This window comes from Megalobrama amblycephala, linkage group LG4 (assembly GCF_018812025.1).
Source record: "Megalobrama amblycephala isolate DHTTF-2021 linkage group LG4, ASM1881202v1, whole genome shotgun sequence".
Lineage (NCBI taxonomy): Eukaryota > Metazoa > Chordata > Actinopteri > Cypriniformes > Xenocyprididae > Megalobrama > Megalobrama amblycephala.
Window position 1 is genome coordinate 14,503,159 of NC_063047.1, and position 20,863 is coordinate 14,524,021.

The following is a 20,863-nucleotide window of genomic DNA, read 5'->3' on the forward strand; positions in this document are numbered from 1 at the left end:
TATTGAGAATCAATGGTTCACATACTTACGAATTTTTATTAATATTTTAATAAATTCAGCTATTGTTTTGTCTTGTGAACTAAATGCAAACATCTTTTATGTAAAATATCTTACTCAGGACAGTACTAAACAAAAAATAACATGCATTTTTTATTATCCCTCTTATTTTATTAAAATAATTCTCATTTTCACAGATTCTGCAAGGGGTTCACATACTTTTTCATGCCAATATATAAAAAAAAAAAAATAAAAAAAAATAAAAATTATATATATATATATATATATATATATATTTTTTTTTTTTTTTTTTTTTTTTTTTTTTTTAAGGGTAATAAAATATGACAAGAACTCAGAGTTAAACTATGTCAGAAAAAAATAATTATGTCAGATAACACTTAAGCAAAACATGGTCAGGTCAAAGTGTCTAAATAATCTTTGGTCCCAAATTTTTATCAGTTTTACTGGTAGTCCACTGTATGAAGAATGTTTGGGTATAATATGTCACAGTTTACTTTATTTTGCTATCCTCACTTACATAAATTAACTATAGTGTCCTGCACCCACTAGTAAAAATATAATTAAAAAAAAAAAAAGATATCTAGTGTCTGAATAATTTTTGGTTTGACTATATATAGAAATGATACAGCTGTAATATATACAGCCATAAATTAATAATCTCTTCTGCTGGAAAATGATAGCGTACATGAAAAAAAAAAAACATTATTGATTGGTTTTTGATGATTTTCAGCCCATTCTTACTGATGACTAGGCCTATTCACAAGCTAATTTTACCTTGGTGACAAGTTGAGTGTACGCACATGCAAACACACAGAACTCAGGCACGAGGTCACGTGTTTCACCCGGACTGTTTTCCACTGCGCACCCATTCAGATACAACCGCCTTACATGAGAGAACATGGCAGCTCAGGTAAGTCTCATATAAAACGTTTTATTATAGAATTATTGATAAATTTGCGATTTTCTCAGGTTATATACAAAATAATATATGCATTTATCACTATTATGTGCCGTCTGTAAGGCCTTGGAATGTTTTGTAAATAACATTAAAGAGGTCTGTGAGCTTGCCGCTTTTTAGCACATGTGCTTCAGTTTATTACAATACTAATTCAGATATAATCTAGAGCTTTGAGATTTCGAGGTGCATTCATGAAACTGGATTTTATCCAGATATTCAGAAATTGCAAATCTTCTCAGTAGCTGTTCTTTTACAAGGCTGCGACCATCGCTTGTGTTAATGATGGTTTAGCCTCCATATCATTGTTTTTATTGGGAATATTAAACTCCCGCATGTAACGTTATACTGCATTATTAGCGCATTTGCCACAATTTGTCATTGCGGTAGTAAAATTACGGTGCCACATCTTATAGTTTACACATTTCTGTAGCATTGCTAAAAGTTCAACTATCTGGAAACTGTGTTGCGCTCGTGTCACTATGGCAACGCACGCGCTTTAACTGTTGTTTACTGATCAAATTAGTTCTCAAAGAAGCATCAAACATTAAAAAAATATCACAACAAAACATTAAACGCATCTTGATATTTCTTATTTAATAAATTGCATTTACCTTTTTAATTTGTGAAAGGTTGCAGCCACGAAAGTTCCGGAAGTGCGAGACATCACTCGCATTGAGAGGATTGGTGAGAAACTAAATACATCTTTACAATAACACAAATATATGAATATTCGGAAGTAAAGATGCTAAAAAGTGGCATAAATGTTGACTTCTGTCGCAGGTGCACACTCTCACATTCGTGGCCTTGGGTTGGATGATGCCTTGGAGCCACGGCAGGTAATGTTCAATGTATATGATTGATTTACCAGTGACAACATACTTGCCATTGGCTTTAATATTGCTCATAGTGTGTTTGAAACAAAATTACATAATAAACAATGAACCTCTCTCTCACCAGGTGTCTCAGGGGATGGTGGGTCAGCTGGCATCTCGGAGGGCAGCCGGGCTGATCCTTGAAATGATCAAAGATGGTCAAATTGCTGGTCGTGCAGTCCTCATTGCTGGCCAGCCTGGGACGGGCAAGACGGCTATTGCTATGGGTGAGTTTTTGTGTACATATTTATCATGGTTAATCATATATATATATATATATATATATATATATATATATATATTGCAGAGTCATTGTAATATTTTATATGTAAACATGTGACATTACAACAAGCTCTGAAAATTGCACGAGACCTGTTCATGATTGAGAGCTGTTTATTGTACAGGTATTGCTCAGTCCCTTGGCCCTGACACACCTTTCACTGCTCTGGCTGGGAGTGAGATTTTCTCTCTGGAAATGAGCAAGACGGAGGCTCTCAGCCAGGCCTTCCGCAAAGCCATAGGAGTCAGGATAAAGTGAGTGAGGCCATCTGAAGTGTGAAGCAACATATAGTCTTAAAATAAAAACAAAACGCCAAGCTCCACAAGTATTAAAATGCTTGTTGTCAATTTGACATTATGATTTGTCAAAAAAGGAGGAGGGCAATAGGCTGTCTATGGATTTGAAGGAACTCATTTACATACCCTAATTTTGTTCCCCGTTTACTTTGATTGTATTGGAAATAGCCATAATCGTCATCAAATGTTGTCATGAGTAAATAATGATTGAAGTTAAATTTTTTTGGTAAACTATTCCTTTGATTTGGTGTAATGGATTCATTATACTATATATATATACACACTGCGTTCCAAATTATTATGCAAGTGACATATCAGTAAGATTTCAGTAGAATAAACATTTAGATTATAGTTTTTCTAAGAAAATGTTTGTTTGTTTATTTATCCATGTCTTTTTAAATAACTGGTATCATTCTCAGACAAAATCATTTGCCAGGTCTATGGAAACCCTACTTAGAGGTTGTTCCACATTATTAAGCAAGTCACAGTTCTCATACAATATAGGAGGAAGAAAGATCTTTCTGAAGATGAAAAGCATGAAATGGTGAAATGTTGTGCAAAAGGCATGAAAACAACTAATATTGTGTGAAAACTGAATGGAGATTATTGAATTATCATAAGATTTGTGAGTGATTGAGAGCACAGCAGAACTCGGTCAGATAAAGGCTTATTGAGGAAAGTTCCTGTCAAAAAAAATTAATTGTATTAAAAGGGCAGCTATAAAAAAAACAGTGTTGAGCAGCAAACAGGTATTTGAAGCTGCTGGTGTCTCTGGAATCTCAAGAAGCTGTCCACACTGGCTGGCAGTTGTGTGTAAAGATGCATTTCAGGCCCTCCAAACCAAAGCTCACAAAGAGAAACATCTACAGTGGGTGTAGAAATACAGGAAGACTCATTTTTAAATATTTTTATTAACTGACGAATGGCGTACTACAATAGATGGTCTAAATGGATGGATTTCTAGATGGCTGGTGAATGGCCACCACGTTCCAACAAGACTGTGACGTCAGCAAGGAGATGACGGGTGATGATTTGGGCTGGAATATTGGGAAGTGAGATGAAAGGTCCCTTTAGGGTCTCTGAGGGTATTAAAATCATTTATGCAAGATATGTGGAGTTCATAACTGGCCATTTTAAGTTATGGTATAAAAAGGAGGATAGTGCCTTCTGAAATACAATGCACTATGCACTATCCCATGCTGCAAAAAAACACCACAGCAATAAAACTGTTTGAAAATGTATTTCTACACCCGCTGTAAATGTTTCTCTTTGTGAGCTTTGGTTTGGAGTGGCTGAAATGCATCTTTACGCACAACTGCCAGCCTGCATGGAGAGCTTCTTGAGACTCCAGAGACACCAGCAGCTTCAAATACCTGTTTGCTGCTCAACACTGGCTCTTTTATAGCTGCCCTTTTAATACAATTAATTTTTTTGACAGGAACTTTCATTAATAAACCTTTATCTGACCGGGTTCTGCTGTGCTCTCAATCACTCACAAATCTTATGATAATTTGATAATCTCCATTCAGTTTTCACACAATATTATTTGTTTTCATGCCTTTTGCACAACATTGCACCATTTCATGCTTTTCATCTTCAGAAAGATCTTTCTTCCTCCTATATTGTATGAGAACTGTGACTTGCTTAGTAATGTGGAACAACCTCTAAGTAGGGTTTCCATAGACCTGGCAAATTATTTTGTCTGAGAATGATACCAGTTATCTAAAAAGACATGGATAAATAAACAAACAAACATTTACTTAGAAAAACTAAAATCTGACTGTTTATTGTACTGAAATCTTACTGATATGTCACTTGCATAATAATTTGGAACGCAGTGTATATATATATACATTACCGTAATGTGTATATATATATATACACTGCGTTCCAAATTATTATGCAAGTGACATATCAGTAAGATTTCAGTACAATAAACAGTCAGATTCAAAAGTTTGGGATCGGTAAGATTTTTAATGTCTTTAAAAGAAGCTTCGTCTGCTCACCAAGGCTGCATTTATTTAATTAAAAATACAGTAAAATCAGTAATATTGTGAAATATTATTACAATTTAAAATAACTGTTTTCTATTTGAAAATATTTGAAAATGTAACTTATTCTTGTATTGGCAAAGCTGAATTTTCAGCATCATTACTCCAGTCTTCAGTGTCACATGATCCTTAAGAAATCATTTTAATATGCTGATTTGCTGCTCAAGAAACATTTATTGTACACAGATGTACAAAATATTTGTGTACAATATTTTTTTTTCAGGATTCTTTGATGAATAGAAAGTTGAAAGTTCAAAAGAACAGCATTTATTTGAAATATAATCCTTTGTTACATTTTAAATGTCTTTGTCACTTTTGATCGATTTAATGCATCCTTGCTAAAAAAAAATATTAATTTCTTTAAATTCTTCTCAAAAAAATAAAAATAAAAATTCTTACTGACCCCAAACTTTTGAACGGTAGTGTATAATGCTACAGAAGCTTTGTATTTCAGATAAATGCTGTTCTTTTGAACTTTCTATTCATCAAGGAATCCTGAAAAAAAAAAAGTATACAACTGTTTTTATCATTGATAATAATAATAAATGTTTCTTGAGCAGCAAATCATCATATTAAAATGATTTCTGAAGGATCATGTGACACTGAAGACTGGAGGAATGATGCTGAAAATTCAGCTTTTCCAACACAGAAATAAATTACATTTTATATTATATTCCAATAGAAAACAGTTATTTTAAATTGTAATAATATTTCACAATATTGTCACGTGAACCTTCAGTAATCATTGTAATAGGCTGATTTATTATCAATGTTGGAAACCGCTGTGCTGCTTAATATTTATTTTATAACCTGTGATACATTTTTCAGGATTCTTTGATGAATAAAAAGTCAATGAACAGCATTTAATTAAAATGGAAATCTTTTTATAACAAGATACACAACCGTTCAAAAGTTTGGGTAATTTTATTTATTTATTTTTGTGAAATTAGAAATTAATACTTTTATTCAGCAAGGATGTGTTAAATTGATAAAAGTGATAGTAAAGAGTTAGAAAAGATTTCTATTTTGAATAAACTGTGTTCTTTTTAACTTTTTATTCATCAGTGAATCCTGAAAAAAGTATCACGGGTTCCAAAAAAATATTAAACAGCACAACTATTTCCAACATTGATAATAACTAAGTATCAAATCAGCATATTAGAATGATTTCTGAAGGATGTGACCCTGAAGACTGAAGTAATGACTTGAAAATTCAGCTTTGCATCACATAAATAAATTATTTTAAAATATATTAAAATAGAAAACTATTATTTTAAATTGTAATATTTCACAATATTATTGTTCTTACTGTATTTTTGATCTAATAAATGCAGGCTTGATGAGCATAAGACACTTCTTTCAAAAACATTAAAAATAGTAATGTTTCCGTTTTTTTTTTTTTTTTTTTTTGGGGGGATAGTTCTGGGATATAGTTAGTTTAATACTTCAGAAAGTATGGCATGACTCTTGTTCTATGTTTTTTGCCTGGCAGAGAGGAGACTGAGATCATTGAAGGAGAGGTGGTAGAGATTCAGATCGACAGACCAGCTACAGGAACTGTGAGTGTCTGCTCTTCTCTCTCTCCATTAACTGAATTCACCTCTGTTTTGTTAACATTGTTCTTTGTTCAACTGCTTAAAATCATTAAGAGATTTTTTTTTTTAACTAAATAATAAAGAAGTTAAAGTCGGCATTAAACAGAATATTGTGATTATTTTTCTTCTCTTTTGTGACATAAATTTGAGTGAAAAGACATCATGAATGAGGAAAAAAAATGTAGGGTGGGCTTTATATTGTCTATCAATAAATTATTGGATTGTTGCCATTTGATAATGGCTGCATTTCATGTCAGTGACAGGTTGCTGGAGGGGAGAGAATATTGCTCAGCTGTTGCGGTGAAGAGATAATTTTGTGAGGGGGGAGCACATTAATATTTTTGATTAAAGATTATAAGGGCGCCTTTTTATAAAGAATAATGATGTGCTTTAATTAATAATAAACACTGCAGTTTTCCATAAAAAAAAAAGAATTGTCATTGTCACTGTAACATTTGAAATGCCTTGAGAAGCTGAAGCAAATAAGAATTTTCACGCAACACCCTTTCCTCAACGCACCTTAATCCAATTCATCTATTTGGCTGGAAAGTATTATTAAAGATATTTATCATTCTTCAGTGGGAAATTAACCTTTTATTATTATGAAAGTGAAAAATTAGTTTTTAGCTACTTTGATAAGTTGAGCGTAGGGCTCTGAGCTCATCATATTAATGCTCAATATGACCATGCTTGCATAAAAGCTAGGACATGTACCTAAATGAACTCCGTTAGACATGCATCATTTCCTTTCCTTTCTGTATTTGTGTTAAGGGTGCAAAAGTGGGTAAACTCACGCTGAAGACGACAGAGATGGAAACCATCTATGACCTGGGGACCAAAATGATCGAGAGCCTCAGTAAAGAGAGAGTACAAGCCGGGTGGGTAGATTATAAAACTGAAAAATGTGATCCTCTTTTCTGTATAACACAAATGGATCAGACTGAACTGCCATCCAGCTCCTCCCACAAAATGTGTTAGTCATGTTTGCAACTTTAACCATTGCATCATTGCATTATTAATATTATTATCAGTGCTAGTAATATTATTATTGTTAGTAGTAATAGTAATCATTTTTATTATTAATATTAATAGTAAATATTATGATTATTATTAATTTTAAATATGTTGTTAATAACAGATTACCCATGCATATAAATCATACAAAGGCGCCCCTACTTAAGCCAAACCACTTTTTTTTTCTTTTTTTTTTTCTTTTCTTTTTTTTCAACTTTTCTAGTGCTTAAACTGTTTAAGAACTGACACATTATGTCATATCTCATATTTTGCAGAGATGTGATCACCATTGACAAAGCCACAGGAAAGATTAGCAAGCTGGGAAGGTCTTTTACTCGAGCAAGAGATTATGATGCCATGGGCTCACAGGTACACATTCTTTCTTCGTCTGTGAAATTAATCCATCAATCAATGACAACTTTTCCCTGAGAGTTTTATATATATATATATATATATATATATATATATAAACTGTTGTTGCTGTTTATTTCAGACACAGTTTGTGCAATGTCCAGAGGGAGAACTGCAGAAACGGAAGGAGGTTGTTCACACCGTCTCTCTTCATGAAATTGACGTCATTAACAGCCGCACTCAGGGATTCCTGGCCTTATTTTCAGGTTTGTCACAGCTTTTTAAAACAAACAAACTAGATAATGACATACTTAGTAAAACTAATCCTTGATCATTTTTTTCAGAATTAAATGGCGCTGTAGATGTTTGCGTGTTTGCTGTAGTTGATGTTTGATTGTCTCTTCTGCAGGTGACACAGGAGAGATTAAGTCAGAGGTTCGGGAGCAGATCAATGCTAAAGTGTCTGAGTGGAGAGAGGAAGGCAAAGCTGAGATCATTCCCGGGGTAAGCAGGCCCGACAAATAAGAGAGTGGATTTTTTTACTTTAGGGCTTTTCTTGGAAACCTTCCAACCACTGAATAGTTTTTAATAAAAAGTAAAGAGTGCAGACTTTAATTTAATCCTGCATAATTTCCGAAAAATGTTTGATTCCATTTTCAAAAACCTAATTCTTAAATCAATAAAATAGTACTGTAGAACTGCTTCAAATGTAGGTATAAATTAATATACATCAGGGATAAAAATCCATATATTCCATCCATATCTACTAAATCATTCAAACAATTCCTCATTTCATACAAACAATAATTTATATGATTTTGTGTTTTAAAAACTAAATGTGAATCAAGCTTTTCATTTGTGTATTCCTAGTCTACCCTACATTAACCCTTTTATTGCCATCTTACATGCATCATGTTTTGAAATGGGTTTATTTTGAAGCAGCACCATTCAATAGAGATAATTTATGTTTGCAATGGAAATGCATTGTTTTGTTGTTGAGCATTTTTTGTGGTTGCAGGTTCTCTTCATAGATGAGGTCCACATGTTGGACATAGAATGCTTTTCTTTCCTAAATCGAGCCCTAGAGAGTGATCTTTCACCTGTACTCATCATGGCCACTAATCGAGGCATCACCCGGTATACACACAAACAATAACTACCATTAATACATGATGATTTTGTGGATCATTTCTCCTCATTCACTGTTGTTTCATTTTTACAGTATTAGAGGCACCAATTACCAGAGTCCTCATGGTATTCCCATAGACATGCTTGACCGTCTGCTGATCATTGCTACCACTCCGTACACCGAGAAAGAGACCAGACAGATCCTAAAGATTCGGTGAGAGAACTTTCTGACGTATCTAGGCTTGAGAGTTTTGTCTCATTTCTCACCTCACACACACGTGTGTTTTGTGTTTCAGCTGTGAGGAGGAGGATGTCGAGCTCAGTGAGGAGGCACATACAGTTTTAACACGTATCGGACAGGAGACTTCACTCCGTTACGCCATCCAGCTCATCAGTACTGCAGGCCTGGTGTGCCGCAAACGCCGGGTAATGCCAACACGCACGTATCGTGGCCAGTGCTGCAAGAAAATACAATACAGAAGTTGTAAATGAGCATTTTTGGTCTGAACGTGGTTGTACATATCTCACAGGGTACTGAAGTCCAAGTGGAGGACATTAAGAGGGTCTACTCTCTCTTCCTGGATGAGTCCCGGTCCTCACAGTACATGAAAGAGTACCAGGATTCCTTCCTCTTCAATGAAACACGTGAGATTCTTCTCTGCTTTTTATGCTCCTGATTACTAGGGTCTTACAGCAAGGTCCCAAGGGCACATGCCTAATGGTATTTTGAAGCAGTATATAATTTGATTGAACCCGCAGCATCACTAGGGCTTTTCATGCCACTTGTCTTTGTGTTGCATTCCACAATTAATCCTGGTTTGCCTTTGAACTATTTTTATTTACGGAGGCACAAAAACCCATATTGTCTCTGAAATGGCCATTTTATATCTAAAATGTAAGCTACTCTATACCAACTTGTTTATAGAGCTGTTGTATAAAAGCAATATCTGTTGTACTGAATGTCAGCCTTGTTTCTTCAGCCAAATGAAATTACAGCTGCGCAAAAAGCACAATTGTGAGTGTGATATTGCTTAAAATTATCAAGGTGTAAAATTGACAGTTTACAATATCTTAACTTCCACTTTCTATTTCTTCGTTCAGAATCCCCTCAGATGGACACCTCGTAATCAGAGACACTGTGAAAGTAGTCCATTCGTCGCTCCTGTGAAGTCCATTTACTCTTATGACCTCATCCCTTGCAGAGCCTTCATAGAAGTGTTCAGGCAATTGAGTGTGTTCATGCTCTCAAGTTTGTTGTTCTCCATTCTTCTTCAAGTCTTTTTCTTCATTTGCTACTTGGTATTGCTAGATTTTATATGTTTTGCATTGAATAAAAAAAGAATTTCTTCTTGTTGGCTGTATAACATGGCAACCAAAAGGATGAAATAAAATCTATTTGACCCTGAATATAATGACATTGTTATTAGGCTATTAGACTGTTATTAATCAGTACTGGCGAGCTTAGGCAATATTCATGAATAAAGCCTAATGTTAATGCAAGAAGCATTAAGTTTTATTTTAGTATTTATTAATATTTTTAATTAGCTTTTATTTTTATATTTAAATTTTTTTGTTAAAATTTCAGTATTTTTTGTGATCTTGTCAATTTTATTAATTTTTAAATATTTCTATTTAACTTTAATTTGTTTTTATTTGTTTGTCATTTTTTCAGTTATTGCTAAGGCAACATTTCCCTTTTGTTTTTTAAGTGCAAGTTTTTATAATATTTCTAATATTATAAAAAAAAATACATTTTTTTTTCTCTAATATTTATATTTTATTTTAATTAATGAAAACGATTTTAAATAGTTTTAGATTTAGTTAACTGTCAATAACACTGGTGGTAAGAAGGTAAACTTGAACTCTGATACTGTTTTCCTCCTTAAGCTGCTAGCTAGTTGTAGTACTACAACAATTGGCTAGGTGGCAGTATTTAATCAATATTGAGCAGCTCTGCTGTACACTTGACAGTGGATATCTTCATATTTTTTTTTCCACCTTAGTACCACTGTACCTGAGAGTTTTCTTTTATACGTTTTTAATTTGATTGGATTTAAGATAAATTTAAAACATTATGGTGTTGTTTGTCCACATTTTGCCAGTGTGCACACATGCTATAATGGTTTACAAGGATTGGATGTACTTAACAAAACCAGAGCGAGATTTAGAAACCCAGAGGTTTTGATGTGTGGTCTTTGCTAACCAAGCAGAAGACAAGCCAATTCATTCACAGTGTGATGAATATATGGATAGATGGACAGTGGACCTTTTCTTTAGGATAATCTTAGCAGAAGGGCCAGCAGTCGTCATCATGTCTGAGGTTGCAAAGCAACGTTTCCATACGCTGCATGAGTGAACATAGCCTTCCATTTACAGGGTGTCTGCTTGTTAAAAAAGAACCATGACTAACAAAACAGCAGACTGCTTTAAAATGGCGGAGAGAACATAAGAGATAATCCTCGGAGACACATTGAGTAGACGCCACTGGCTGGCCGTCTCAAAAGAGCTTTGGATGAATCTGGGCAGCTAGATGAAATCAAAGGTATATAAATTGAAAAGGTCTGTGAGTCTAAGAGGGTTGTGTGCGCTCTCTCCGTTCCTCTCCAGCGTCCCAGAGATAAGGCCGTAATTCAAAACCTCCCATTAACATGTCAGGATAAATGGCAGTGAGAGAAGGAAAAGCGTTGGAAAGCTATACTGAATACAGGCCCAGTGCGATTCCTGAAAGTTATGACATCCGCTACTGTTAAGGGGACACTTGACAGTTTCTTAAGACTAATGGACTGGAGGAATTTTTCTTGCGTGATTATTTTAGGTCGTAGACTGGCCAGGGAAAAAAAGAAACTATTTTTTGCCTTTTTAGGTTGACTAATCATGACCCATTTTTTCTTCTTCTTCTTTGTAGACTTTATACCTAGTGCTCTGAAAAATCCCTGGGTGCATTATTGGAATACAAATCACTTTCATGAGAGATTAAGGGAAAAAGGAGCCTCGCTGCTCTCTCTTAGCCTTCTTACCTGAGATATTTGTGATGTTTCATAATTCTCCCCATATCTCCATTTCACTTGAGAGGATTAATCTGTCATCTGTATCCCACAAATCCCTCTCAGTCTCCTGCTTCATATCTGTGGGCAGCTCTGCACTCCCAACATCCTCTGCTTCAGCATCACGGAAGTGTCTGCTGGGGTCATAAAGGGAGAAGGTAAAGTGAAAAAGAGAGGTGTAGAGTATATAAAACAAAGTGTTAATAACTGGAGATCTTAATTAAGAGACTGGGAAGAAATGAAGCGTATCTATCTCTAATCTATCTTGCTCACTCAGTTAACCTTAAAAACAAATCTAAAAAGTCTCTTATGAAATCTCAAAATGAACATCAATTTTTTATACTCTACGTTAAAATGTTGTGATGCCTAAATTCACTTGTATCATATAAAGGGTTAGTTCACCCAAAAAGGTCCAGAAAGTGAAGAGAATACTTTTTTTTTACTCTTCTGTATCATTCTCATATGTTGTTTACGTCCAGCGCTTTCAGGTTCAATGTCAGAGCGCCGACTCATTATTGGCCGGCTCCTGCATCAGCATCACATGCATGCGGGCCAATACTGAGACGACATTCAGACGTAAACACGAAAGCCTTCACTGAGCTTACTGAGTCATTTGCATAAGAATAAAAACATAAAAGAGAAGAGATTCTTGAATAAAGTCATTTTTGTTTTGTTTTTGCACACAAAAAGTATTCTCATCGCTTCATAAAATGGTTGAACCACTGCAGTCACGTTTCTGGACCTTAAAAGTGGTGATTATATTGCTGTCTATGGACTAGTCATATACCTCTCAGATTTCATCAAAAATATCTTAATTTTGTGTTCCAAAGATGAACGAAGGTCTGGTGGTGAATGGGTGTGGAACGACATGATGGTTATGAGTAATTAATGACAGAATTTTCATTTTGGGGTGAACTAACCCTTTAAAATGATTGACTTGCTTTTAGTTTTAGTGATTTATTTATAATTTATTTAGACAAAGCAAAGTTCAGTGTCACATGATCCTTCAGAAATCATTCTAATATTATGATTTGGTGCTCAAGAAACAATTCTTATCAATTTTGAAAACAGGTGTGCTGCTTAATAAAACCATGATCATTTTTTTCAGGTTTTTTTAATGAATAGGAAGTTTTTTTATTTGTTTATTTTAATGAGAAATCTTTTATAAATTGTAAAGTCTTTACCATCACTTTTGAACTATTTAACGCATTCTTGCTGAAAAGTATTTATTTTTTTGTTTTAAAAACAATTCTGACCCCCAGAATTTAATATGCCATAATACGAAAATAATAATTATCATATATGATATCATGACATGCATCTTGATTGATCAGGTTGCTATTAGATTGTTTGCCACAAACTATGTCTCTATAAAATTGATATAAATCCAATCATTCACATTCTCTATGCAAATATAAGAGTTCACAACGATGCTGATGCTGAGCAGCAAACTTTTCTGTTTTCTTCACTTTATGTGGAAATAATATTGCTGTGACCTGTTCCATGTGTCTCATACCAACTTCAGTATGCTGATGTACTTCCGTGTAAAGTTTATGTGTCTGATCAGTAATAATGCATGAAATGACCAAGTGTAAATACCCAGGACTCTGCTGCGATGTGTGTTATGCAATGCTGTGTGTGTTGCTGGATTTGAGGACAGTGAGGTATGAAGCAATCTGTTTTTTAGCATTGTCCATCTGTGTGTTTTGTGGGGTATCATCGAGTGCTCTCGCTCAGGGATTGAACATTTATACCCTGACAGATTGCATCAGTCTGTACGGGTCATCCTGACATAATCATTAATAAACCTGATGCACTCTTCATTGAAAGCATGAACCCATATCTTGCTGCATTCCACATCGAGTGTACAGGTCTTTAATGCAGGTATTTTGCTGTAATTTAAACAAGTATAAGAAGGAAGAACTCTCTGAGGAGGGTGTGGTGCAGTTTCTGTGATGCGTTAAGCATCTGTCATCATCTTCTCTCCCTAGAAACAGGCATCTTCATCACGCTCTGAGAACTGCAGCATCCGTCTTCACTGAGGACACACTGTTCTCTCTCTCTCTCTGTTTGCTGTTCTTCACCTCTTTCTTATTAGTGCTGCTTGCTAAGACTATTTCTAGACTGTACAGAACTTCTGACCTCAAATTTTGACTTGTAATTCATTCTTCACAGTTTGTGCTACAGACAAATGTTGTCAAAAATCATGCAGATTATCGGGGAGAGGTGTTCTGTAAATTTAAGCAATCTAATTCATGACTCACCTGGTGGTCAGAAATACCGCCTGCATTAAGACCCATAGGCTTACACTGATGGAGGGATCCACATCTAGAGATGTAACTTTAGTCAGTAAGCAACCACATGCACATGCACAAAATGGTCCTGAATACCATAGAAACTGAAAAGCAATGTCCGGGCAACCTCCTAGAACACCTTTAAAACTGCATAGCAATATCATGGCCACCATCCACAATGTCATAGAAACTGCACAGCAACATCCTAGCAACTATCTAGAACAATATGCTAAACATCTCTTTGCGACCACCTAAAACACCCTAGCAATAGAATTCCATGGAAACTGCATAGCAGTGTCCTAGCAACCACTCAGAACATTTTAGAAACTGCAGAGCAACGTCCTAGCAACAACCCAGAACATCTGGATAGCAACACCCTCGCAACCACCTAGTCTTTGCAACAGCATAGCAATATCTCCCAAAAATGTGCTTAAAACCATATGAACTGCATAGTAATGTCCTTGTAACCACTCAAAACACATTATAAACTGCATAGCAAGGTCTTAGCAACCACCTAGACCACCTTAGAAACTGCATAGCAACATCCTGGCAATAGTACAGCAATATGCTAAAAAACTGTCTGAATTCCTTGGGAACTGCATAGCAATGTCCTGGCAACCACACAGAACACTTTAGAAACTGCATAGCAACTTCTTAGCAACAACCCAGAACATCTGGATAGCAACACCCTGGCAACCACCTAGAACACTCTTGCAACAGCATAGCAATATCTCCCAAAAATGTGCTTAAAGCCATAGAAACTGCTTAATAATGTCCTTGTAACCACTCAAAACACTTTAGAAACTGCATAGCAACGTCTTAGCAACCACCTAGACCACCTTAGAAACTGCATAGCAACATCCTGGCAATAGCGCAGCAATATGCTAAAAAACTGTCTGAATTTCTTGGGAACTGCATAGCAATGTCCTGGCAACCACACAGAACACTTTAGAAACTGTATAGCAACTTCTTAGCAACAACCCAGAACATCTGGATAGCAACACCCTGGCAACCACCTAGAACACTCTTGCAACAGCATAGCAATATCTCCCAAAAATGTGCTTAAAGCCATAGAAACTGCTTAATAATGTCCTTGTAACCACTCAAAACACTTTAGAAACTGCATAGCAACGTCTTAGCAACCACCTAGACCACCTTAGAAACTGCATAGCAACATCCTGGCAATAGCACAGCAATATGCTAAAAAACTGTCTGAATTCCTTGGGAACTGCATAGCAATGTCCTGGCAACCACACAGAACACTTTAGAAACTGCATAGCAACTTCTTAGCAACAACCCAGAACATCTGGATAGCAACACCCTGGCAACCACCTAGAACACTCTTGCAACAGCATAGCAATATCTCCCAAAAATGTGCTTAAAACCATAGAAACTGCTTAGTAATATCCTTGTAAACACTCAGATCACTTTAGAAACTGCATAGCAACTTCTTAGCAAACCCCTTGACCACCTTAGAAACTGCATAGCAACATCCTGGCAATAGCATAGCATTATGCTAAAAAAAACTGTTTGAATTCCTCAGAAACTGCATAGCAATTTCCTGGCAACACTCAAACACTTTAGACACTGCAGAGCAACGTCTTAGCAACCACCCAGAACTTCTGGATAGCAACGCCCTGGCAACCACCTAGAACACCCAAGCAACAGCATAGCAATATCCCCCAAAAATGTGCTTAAAACCATAGAAACTGCATAGCAACACCCTGGCAACCATCCAGAACATCCTCATTTTGGATGGACAAGCACCACTTCTGAAAATGTAAAATTCAGTTATTTTTTATGTTTTATAGTTTTGTATATTTTAAATAATATTTGGCCAGTAGGGAAAGTAAATTTTCCTTCCCTTTGTCTGTCATAGTCTCTTTCGCTCCTCTACTCTTTCTAATAATCACAGTCAGTAAAACTTTATTTTACAGCGTCCTTGTTATACACTAGATGTTACTATAGTACTATATAAATACTATGAATTGTACATAATTTGATGCAACTAACCTGAAAACACAGCCTAATCCTTACCCTATAGTAACTACATGTATTTTATTATTTTTACTATTATAGTACTTATATGTTACACTGTAACATGGACATCTTAAAATAAAGTGTAACCTCGCAGTCTTTAGGAAAGTAACTGCTTCCTTCAATTTCTGTTGATTTCTCCATCTGACGCCACAGTCTCACTTTACTCTGGCCACATGCTGCTTGCTGGCTATGTTTGGATATTGTCATCTCAAAAAGGTACTTCTACACATCTGTGCTGTTAAAACAAATACTCACCCAACTGCATAGCAAAACAGTAACACACATGCACACCAAGCACTGACAGAAACACAAACATCCAGGTGTGTGCCTGTGATAGTCCCCTGAAGAGTTATCCGCAATGTTTGAGCTTCATTCATGCTCGCGCATACACCTTGGTGTGTTATATTTAGCAGAGAAAAGCAAACAGAGTGTTTCTGCTCTGGTTCAGATAAAAGTGTGACTTAGCCACTTAGTGTGGGAATCTATTTGTAGCACATCACAGCACTGTGCGTCTGTTTTGTAGATATTAAATTTACCAAATAGGCCTACACTGAAAAAGGCACCATCTGTGTTAATGTGCCAGCTAAATGCGTGAATAAAAATACAACTCTAATGTGCTCTAAAACCACCATTATTGACATTTCCATTTTTATTCTTGGCCATTTTTTTTCATGTTTGCACAGACAGACCTCATCTAATGTACACAAGTGAGATGATGAGATACTAGTCTAATGTCATAATTTTTAGTTTTGTATCATAATATTGTCTTTTTATCTCTTTTTTTTTTTTCTTATGTGGTGAAAATAGTCTTTTTATGCTGGTCAGTGCTGGTCTTTTAATTTTTACTTAATACTTTGTCTATTTTTGTTCCGCAAAAGTTTGACATGGTTCATACAAAACATAAGACTTTATTTGTTTTGTTAGAACACACGTCTACTTTTTAAAGAATAAATAGTTTTGTTTCCCACAGAAAGTGCAGTTACGGTAGTTACGGTAACTGCCCATGTTAACCAGCCAAGGATTGACCCCTTGATAGAATACGTGCCTGAACCTGACCAAAGTTCAAAGGTCAGCCAGCTGATTGATAAATTGAGAAAGGGCAACCTACAAGGGTTAACACCTTGCACTTTTAAAGATCTCAATAGTTGGATCAATTAATATGGATTTTGCTCCCTGTTAAGAGATTTGTAAATTGATTACTAGAATTTTTTTTAACTCTCTACCAAAAAATCATGGTTTTCACAAAAATAGCTGTTTCAACATTAATAATAAGAAATGTTTCTTGAACCAAATCAACATATTGATTTCTGAAGGATCATGTGACACTGAAGACTCCAGTGGCTTATAGTTTAAAATACATTTAAACAGAAAACTGAATTTTCACTTTATGCCTTGGTGAGTATATGAGACATCTTTCATAAACCTTAAAAAAAAAAAATCACCAACCACAAACTTTTTGGGAACGATTAGTACAAAAAATACAGTGCTAAATACTTGCATCAGTAATTAATAAAATGGATTCACTCTAATACTCATTAGAGCAAGATGCACAGTGTGAATTCAGGTAAATTGGGCAATAAGGGTGCTACAATAGATAGTTACATTTGTTTGGCCTTCCAGTGTGACATTTTCATGTCACCATTTGTCTTGTCATTGTCATTAGTCTGTTTTGACCCACCAGCACATGTGAACTTTATATTTGAGCCTAAAATGACAGACTTTACCTCACTTCACTCTTCCACTTTCAATTCATAGCTTGTGCTGCAATCCTTTAATTTTCAAGTGCAGACTACATGAGACTGCTGAGAGTGCATTCACACACACCTCAGAATAGCCCCCCATTTGTTCCCATGATGTGTGTGTGTCATCTTGGTGCTGCAGTATTAGAGGGAGATTTTGCTGCAGGGGTGTGACAAGACAGTGTAAACAGTTTTCCCCTTCATTTGCTTCGCTCTCTCTATTATCATTACAGTTGCATCGCTCCCAGGCTGATGATACTCAATTTTCATAATGGCGCTTTAGAAAGCAGGCTGAAATTGAATGAATAGAATAGCTGGGCTGTGTGTAGATGACACCCAAATGATCCTGATTGTAAAGTCACATTCATTTATGTAACATGTTGTTGTCTTTTTGAATGAGTGTTTATCTGATTGTGTAATGGGGTTAAGGACTGGTGGAGTTGAAAGCTTGTGGTATGTGGAACTGTTCATGTTGCTTAACCAGCTTTGAAACCCAGTGGCTAATGCTTTATACTGTATAAACAACGATGATTATGTGAATGACAGTGAGAAGCAATGAATGGTGTTCTCTTATTTGCTTAAACTAGTCAACTTTCTTTTTTTTTTTTTTTTTTTTTTGCATCTTGTTGAGATTCTAGTTTATTTTAGGCTGTATGACATTCAGTTTAAAGATTAGTAAACTTAGTAAAATTGTGGACTTAAAACCAGGGGTTAGACACAAATTTTATACACTATCAAATATAAGAATAATATTAAATTTATCATGTTAAATGTTTATGAAAATCAATTTTCTTCAGGCGCTTATTTATAATGTCTGAAAAAGTGAAATCATTGACTTCCAAATCAATTTTGACCAATGCCAAATCTTATTTAAAATATATATTATACACTCTAAGAAAATAGGGCACAATGTACTGTTAATATGAAGAAATTTTCCATATTGACTTTTCATAAGTGAATTTCGCATTGCATTGCGTTGTGTTTTAGGGTTAAAGGAAATGTCCGTAAACTTAACAGACATCGGCAGTACATTTTCTGCTTGTCTACTGATTTTTTCTTGCAGTGTAAATAGATAAGATTATATATATAAGAGTATATTCCAGTCATAAGAGAATTTTTTCTTGTAATCCACATCAAACTCTCCCATATCTGTGCAGGTTTACTCTAGATATTACTTTCAAAAATCAAAATAGTTAAATTTCTGAATCTCATGTGTACACTCAGTGACACAGATGTGCATTCCGGTAGAGCCTGTGTATTGAGCAAAGAAAGAACGAAAGATAGAAAGAAAGGTATTCTGAGGTGATGGGGTTAAACTCAGTTTCAACATGGAGCCATATTATCCATCAGAGCCCAGCAGGCCTCAGCGCACAGAGGCGGTGTTCTTCTGTCCTCATGAGGGAGGGAAGCAATTTGTCATCGAGGAACTTTTTGGCATGACCAGGGACTGAGACATTTCTCTTCTGAATGTTATTGTAGCATTAAACTGTGTAGACAGAAAATGAGTTCAAAGAGAGAGCGGAAAGCTGGGTGACCGAGAAAGAAATGTCCTCTTTGCGTTTCAGAGATGAACCTTGAGAAATCCTCTGAACCTGTATAAGATCAGATCAGTAGAGTGGGGCCATGTGTAACAACATGCATGAATAATGGATTAATGAGCATGACAGGTGCTGATAACACTTGTACTGTACTGTTACAGAAGCATGTGCGATTCTTGCTTTACATGAATACTGATGTTGCGCATATAATATCAAGCACATTCAGATGATGATGTTTCGAATTGGTTGCTGCTATATGGAAATGAAAGCAGTGCTACAGTCTAGCTGCTGAAACGTGTAGGAATCAATCATCATTAAAATGAATTTGCAGAATAGGTTGTTTGCAATCACGTGGTTCGGGTGACGCGCGAAATACCGGTGGAGGGCAAGCAGTGAAAATTAGAATGGAAGAGATGGAGAAAAGTCCTTTCTGTGCTGGTTTAGAAAGGTATAAACAGAAAATCACAACATATGTTGGACGTGATCTTTATGTTATGAAGATGAGCGAATTTTCCACTGAATTGAAAGACTTTCCTGCCATCGAGGAAGGAGGTAGATATAGAGAATGTGAAGCTGCCGTTCAGTTCTTGTTTGGTTAAAGTTAAAATTAAAGTTTGGTTTGTTTATATCGCTCTTCCTTTCTACTAGGGAAGTTAGGGCAGTATTTTGATTTTCTGTCGCGATTGTGAAAAATGTCGCCATTGTAGGTCATTTATGCTAAATCGAGAATCGCAACAGGAGCTCACGTCATCGTTCAAAGAAAAAACTGGACGGTGTAATATAATTGTTGCCTTTTCTACATGTAAAAAACACAGTAATGGAAGCAGGCTGAGGAGGTGACGGGAAGAGGACGTAGGCCTATATCAAATCTAATAATGTCACTGATTTAACCCACTGCCTATCATTCAATAAAATAATCACATAGCTGAGTGTTTTTGAAAGTGTTGTCTTTGTTGTTGAATCAACTAATGTCAGCTTGTTAAACATTTATTTATTTGGACATTTTCTACGATGGCTGAAGCAGCAGCGCGTGACACTGTTCTCATGGTAACCAGATCAACATTGTGAACGGAATACTACAAAACTGAAGTGAAAACACCAAATTATCATTCAATGGGATAAAATAGCTTCCCTCAAACGATACCATAAAGAATGTGGATATTTAACCAAGTCAAAAACAAATCAGGTAAGCAGGTATCCATCTTCATTTCAGTACCAGCAGACGCAAAACGCTATTAAAGGCAACAACTTTTAAAGTTAAAAAACGATATAAGTTATAAAAAACGGTATAAGTTATGTAAACGATATAAACGCCTTCTGGGTTCTCGATTTTATCGATTTGAGCAACCATAAACGACGCAAAACATACGAATTTTGAGTTTTTCATAGGATTCCTATAGACCCCTTAAAAGTTTGTAAACATTGCAACGTTTCTTGGTGGGCGGGGCTTAGCTGGAGGCAAAAAGAGACGCTGGATTCAACGTTGACAAGCGTAAGCTAGCATGTTTTAGGAGGGATTTATTAAACATAGATGCAGAAGAATGTTCAGAACTGTCCGAATATGTACAGTCACTGTTTGTTTAACATTTAAGCTAGCTAGTGCGCTGAAAGTTGGCGACTTTTCACCTATAAAACAGAAACTTGC

At 35.6% G+C, this 20,863-nt stretch overlaps 1 protein-coding gene across 2 annotated transcripts; it reads left to right on the top strand.

Annotated features, from left to right (window-relative positions):
* The first annotated feature begins 792 nt into the window (after positions 1–792).
* On the top strand, positions 793–9,970 carry ruvbl2 (RuvB-like AAA ATPase 2). 2 transcript variants are annotated; one of them, XM_048187780.1, is made up of 16 exons: positions 793–928; positions 1,606–1,660; positions 1,757–1,812; positions 1,934–2,075; positions 2,253–2,382; positions 5,968–6,034; positions 6,842–6,948; positions 7,360–7,453; positions 7,578–7,701; positions 7,845–7,939; positions 8,454–8,572; positions 8,658–8,777; positions 8,860–8,989; positions 9,094–9,208; positions 9,544–9,578; positions 9,665–9,970. In XM_048187780.1, exons 1-15 carry the CDS (start codon positions 917–919, stop codon positions 9,549–9,551), a joined length of 1,374 nt encoding a protein of 457 aa, XP_048043737.1. In that variant the 5' UTR covers positions 793–916; the 3' UTR covers positions 9,552–9,578; positions 9,665–9,970. The 2 variants fall into 2 exon arrangements, with proteins under 2 accessions (XP_048043737.1, XP_048043736.1); XM_048187779.1 differs by lacking the exon at positions 9,544–9,578 and having other exon boundaries at positions 794–928.
* Positions 9,971–20,863: the final 10,893 nt, after the last annotated feature.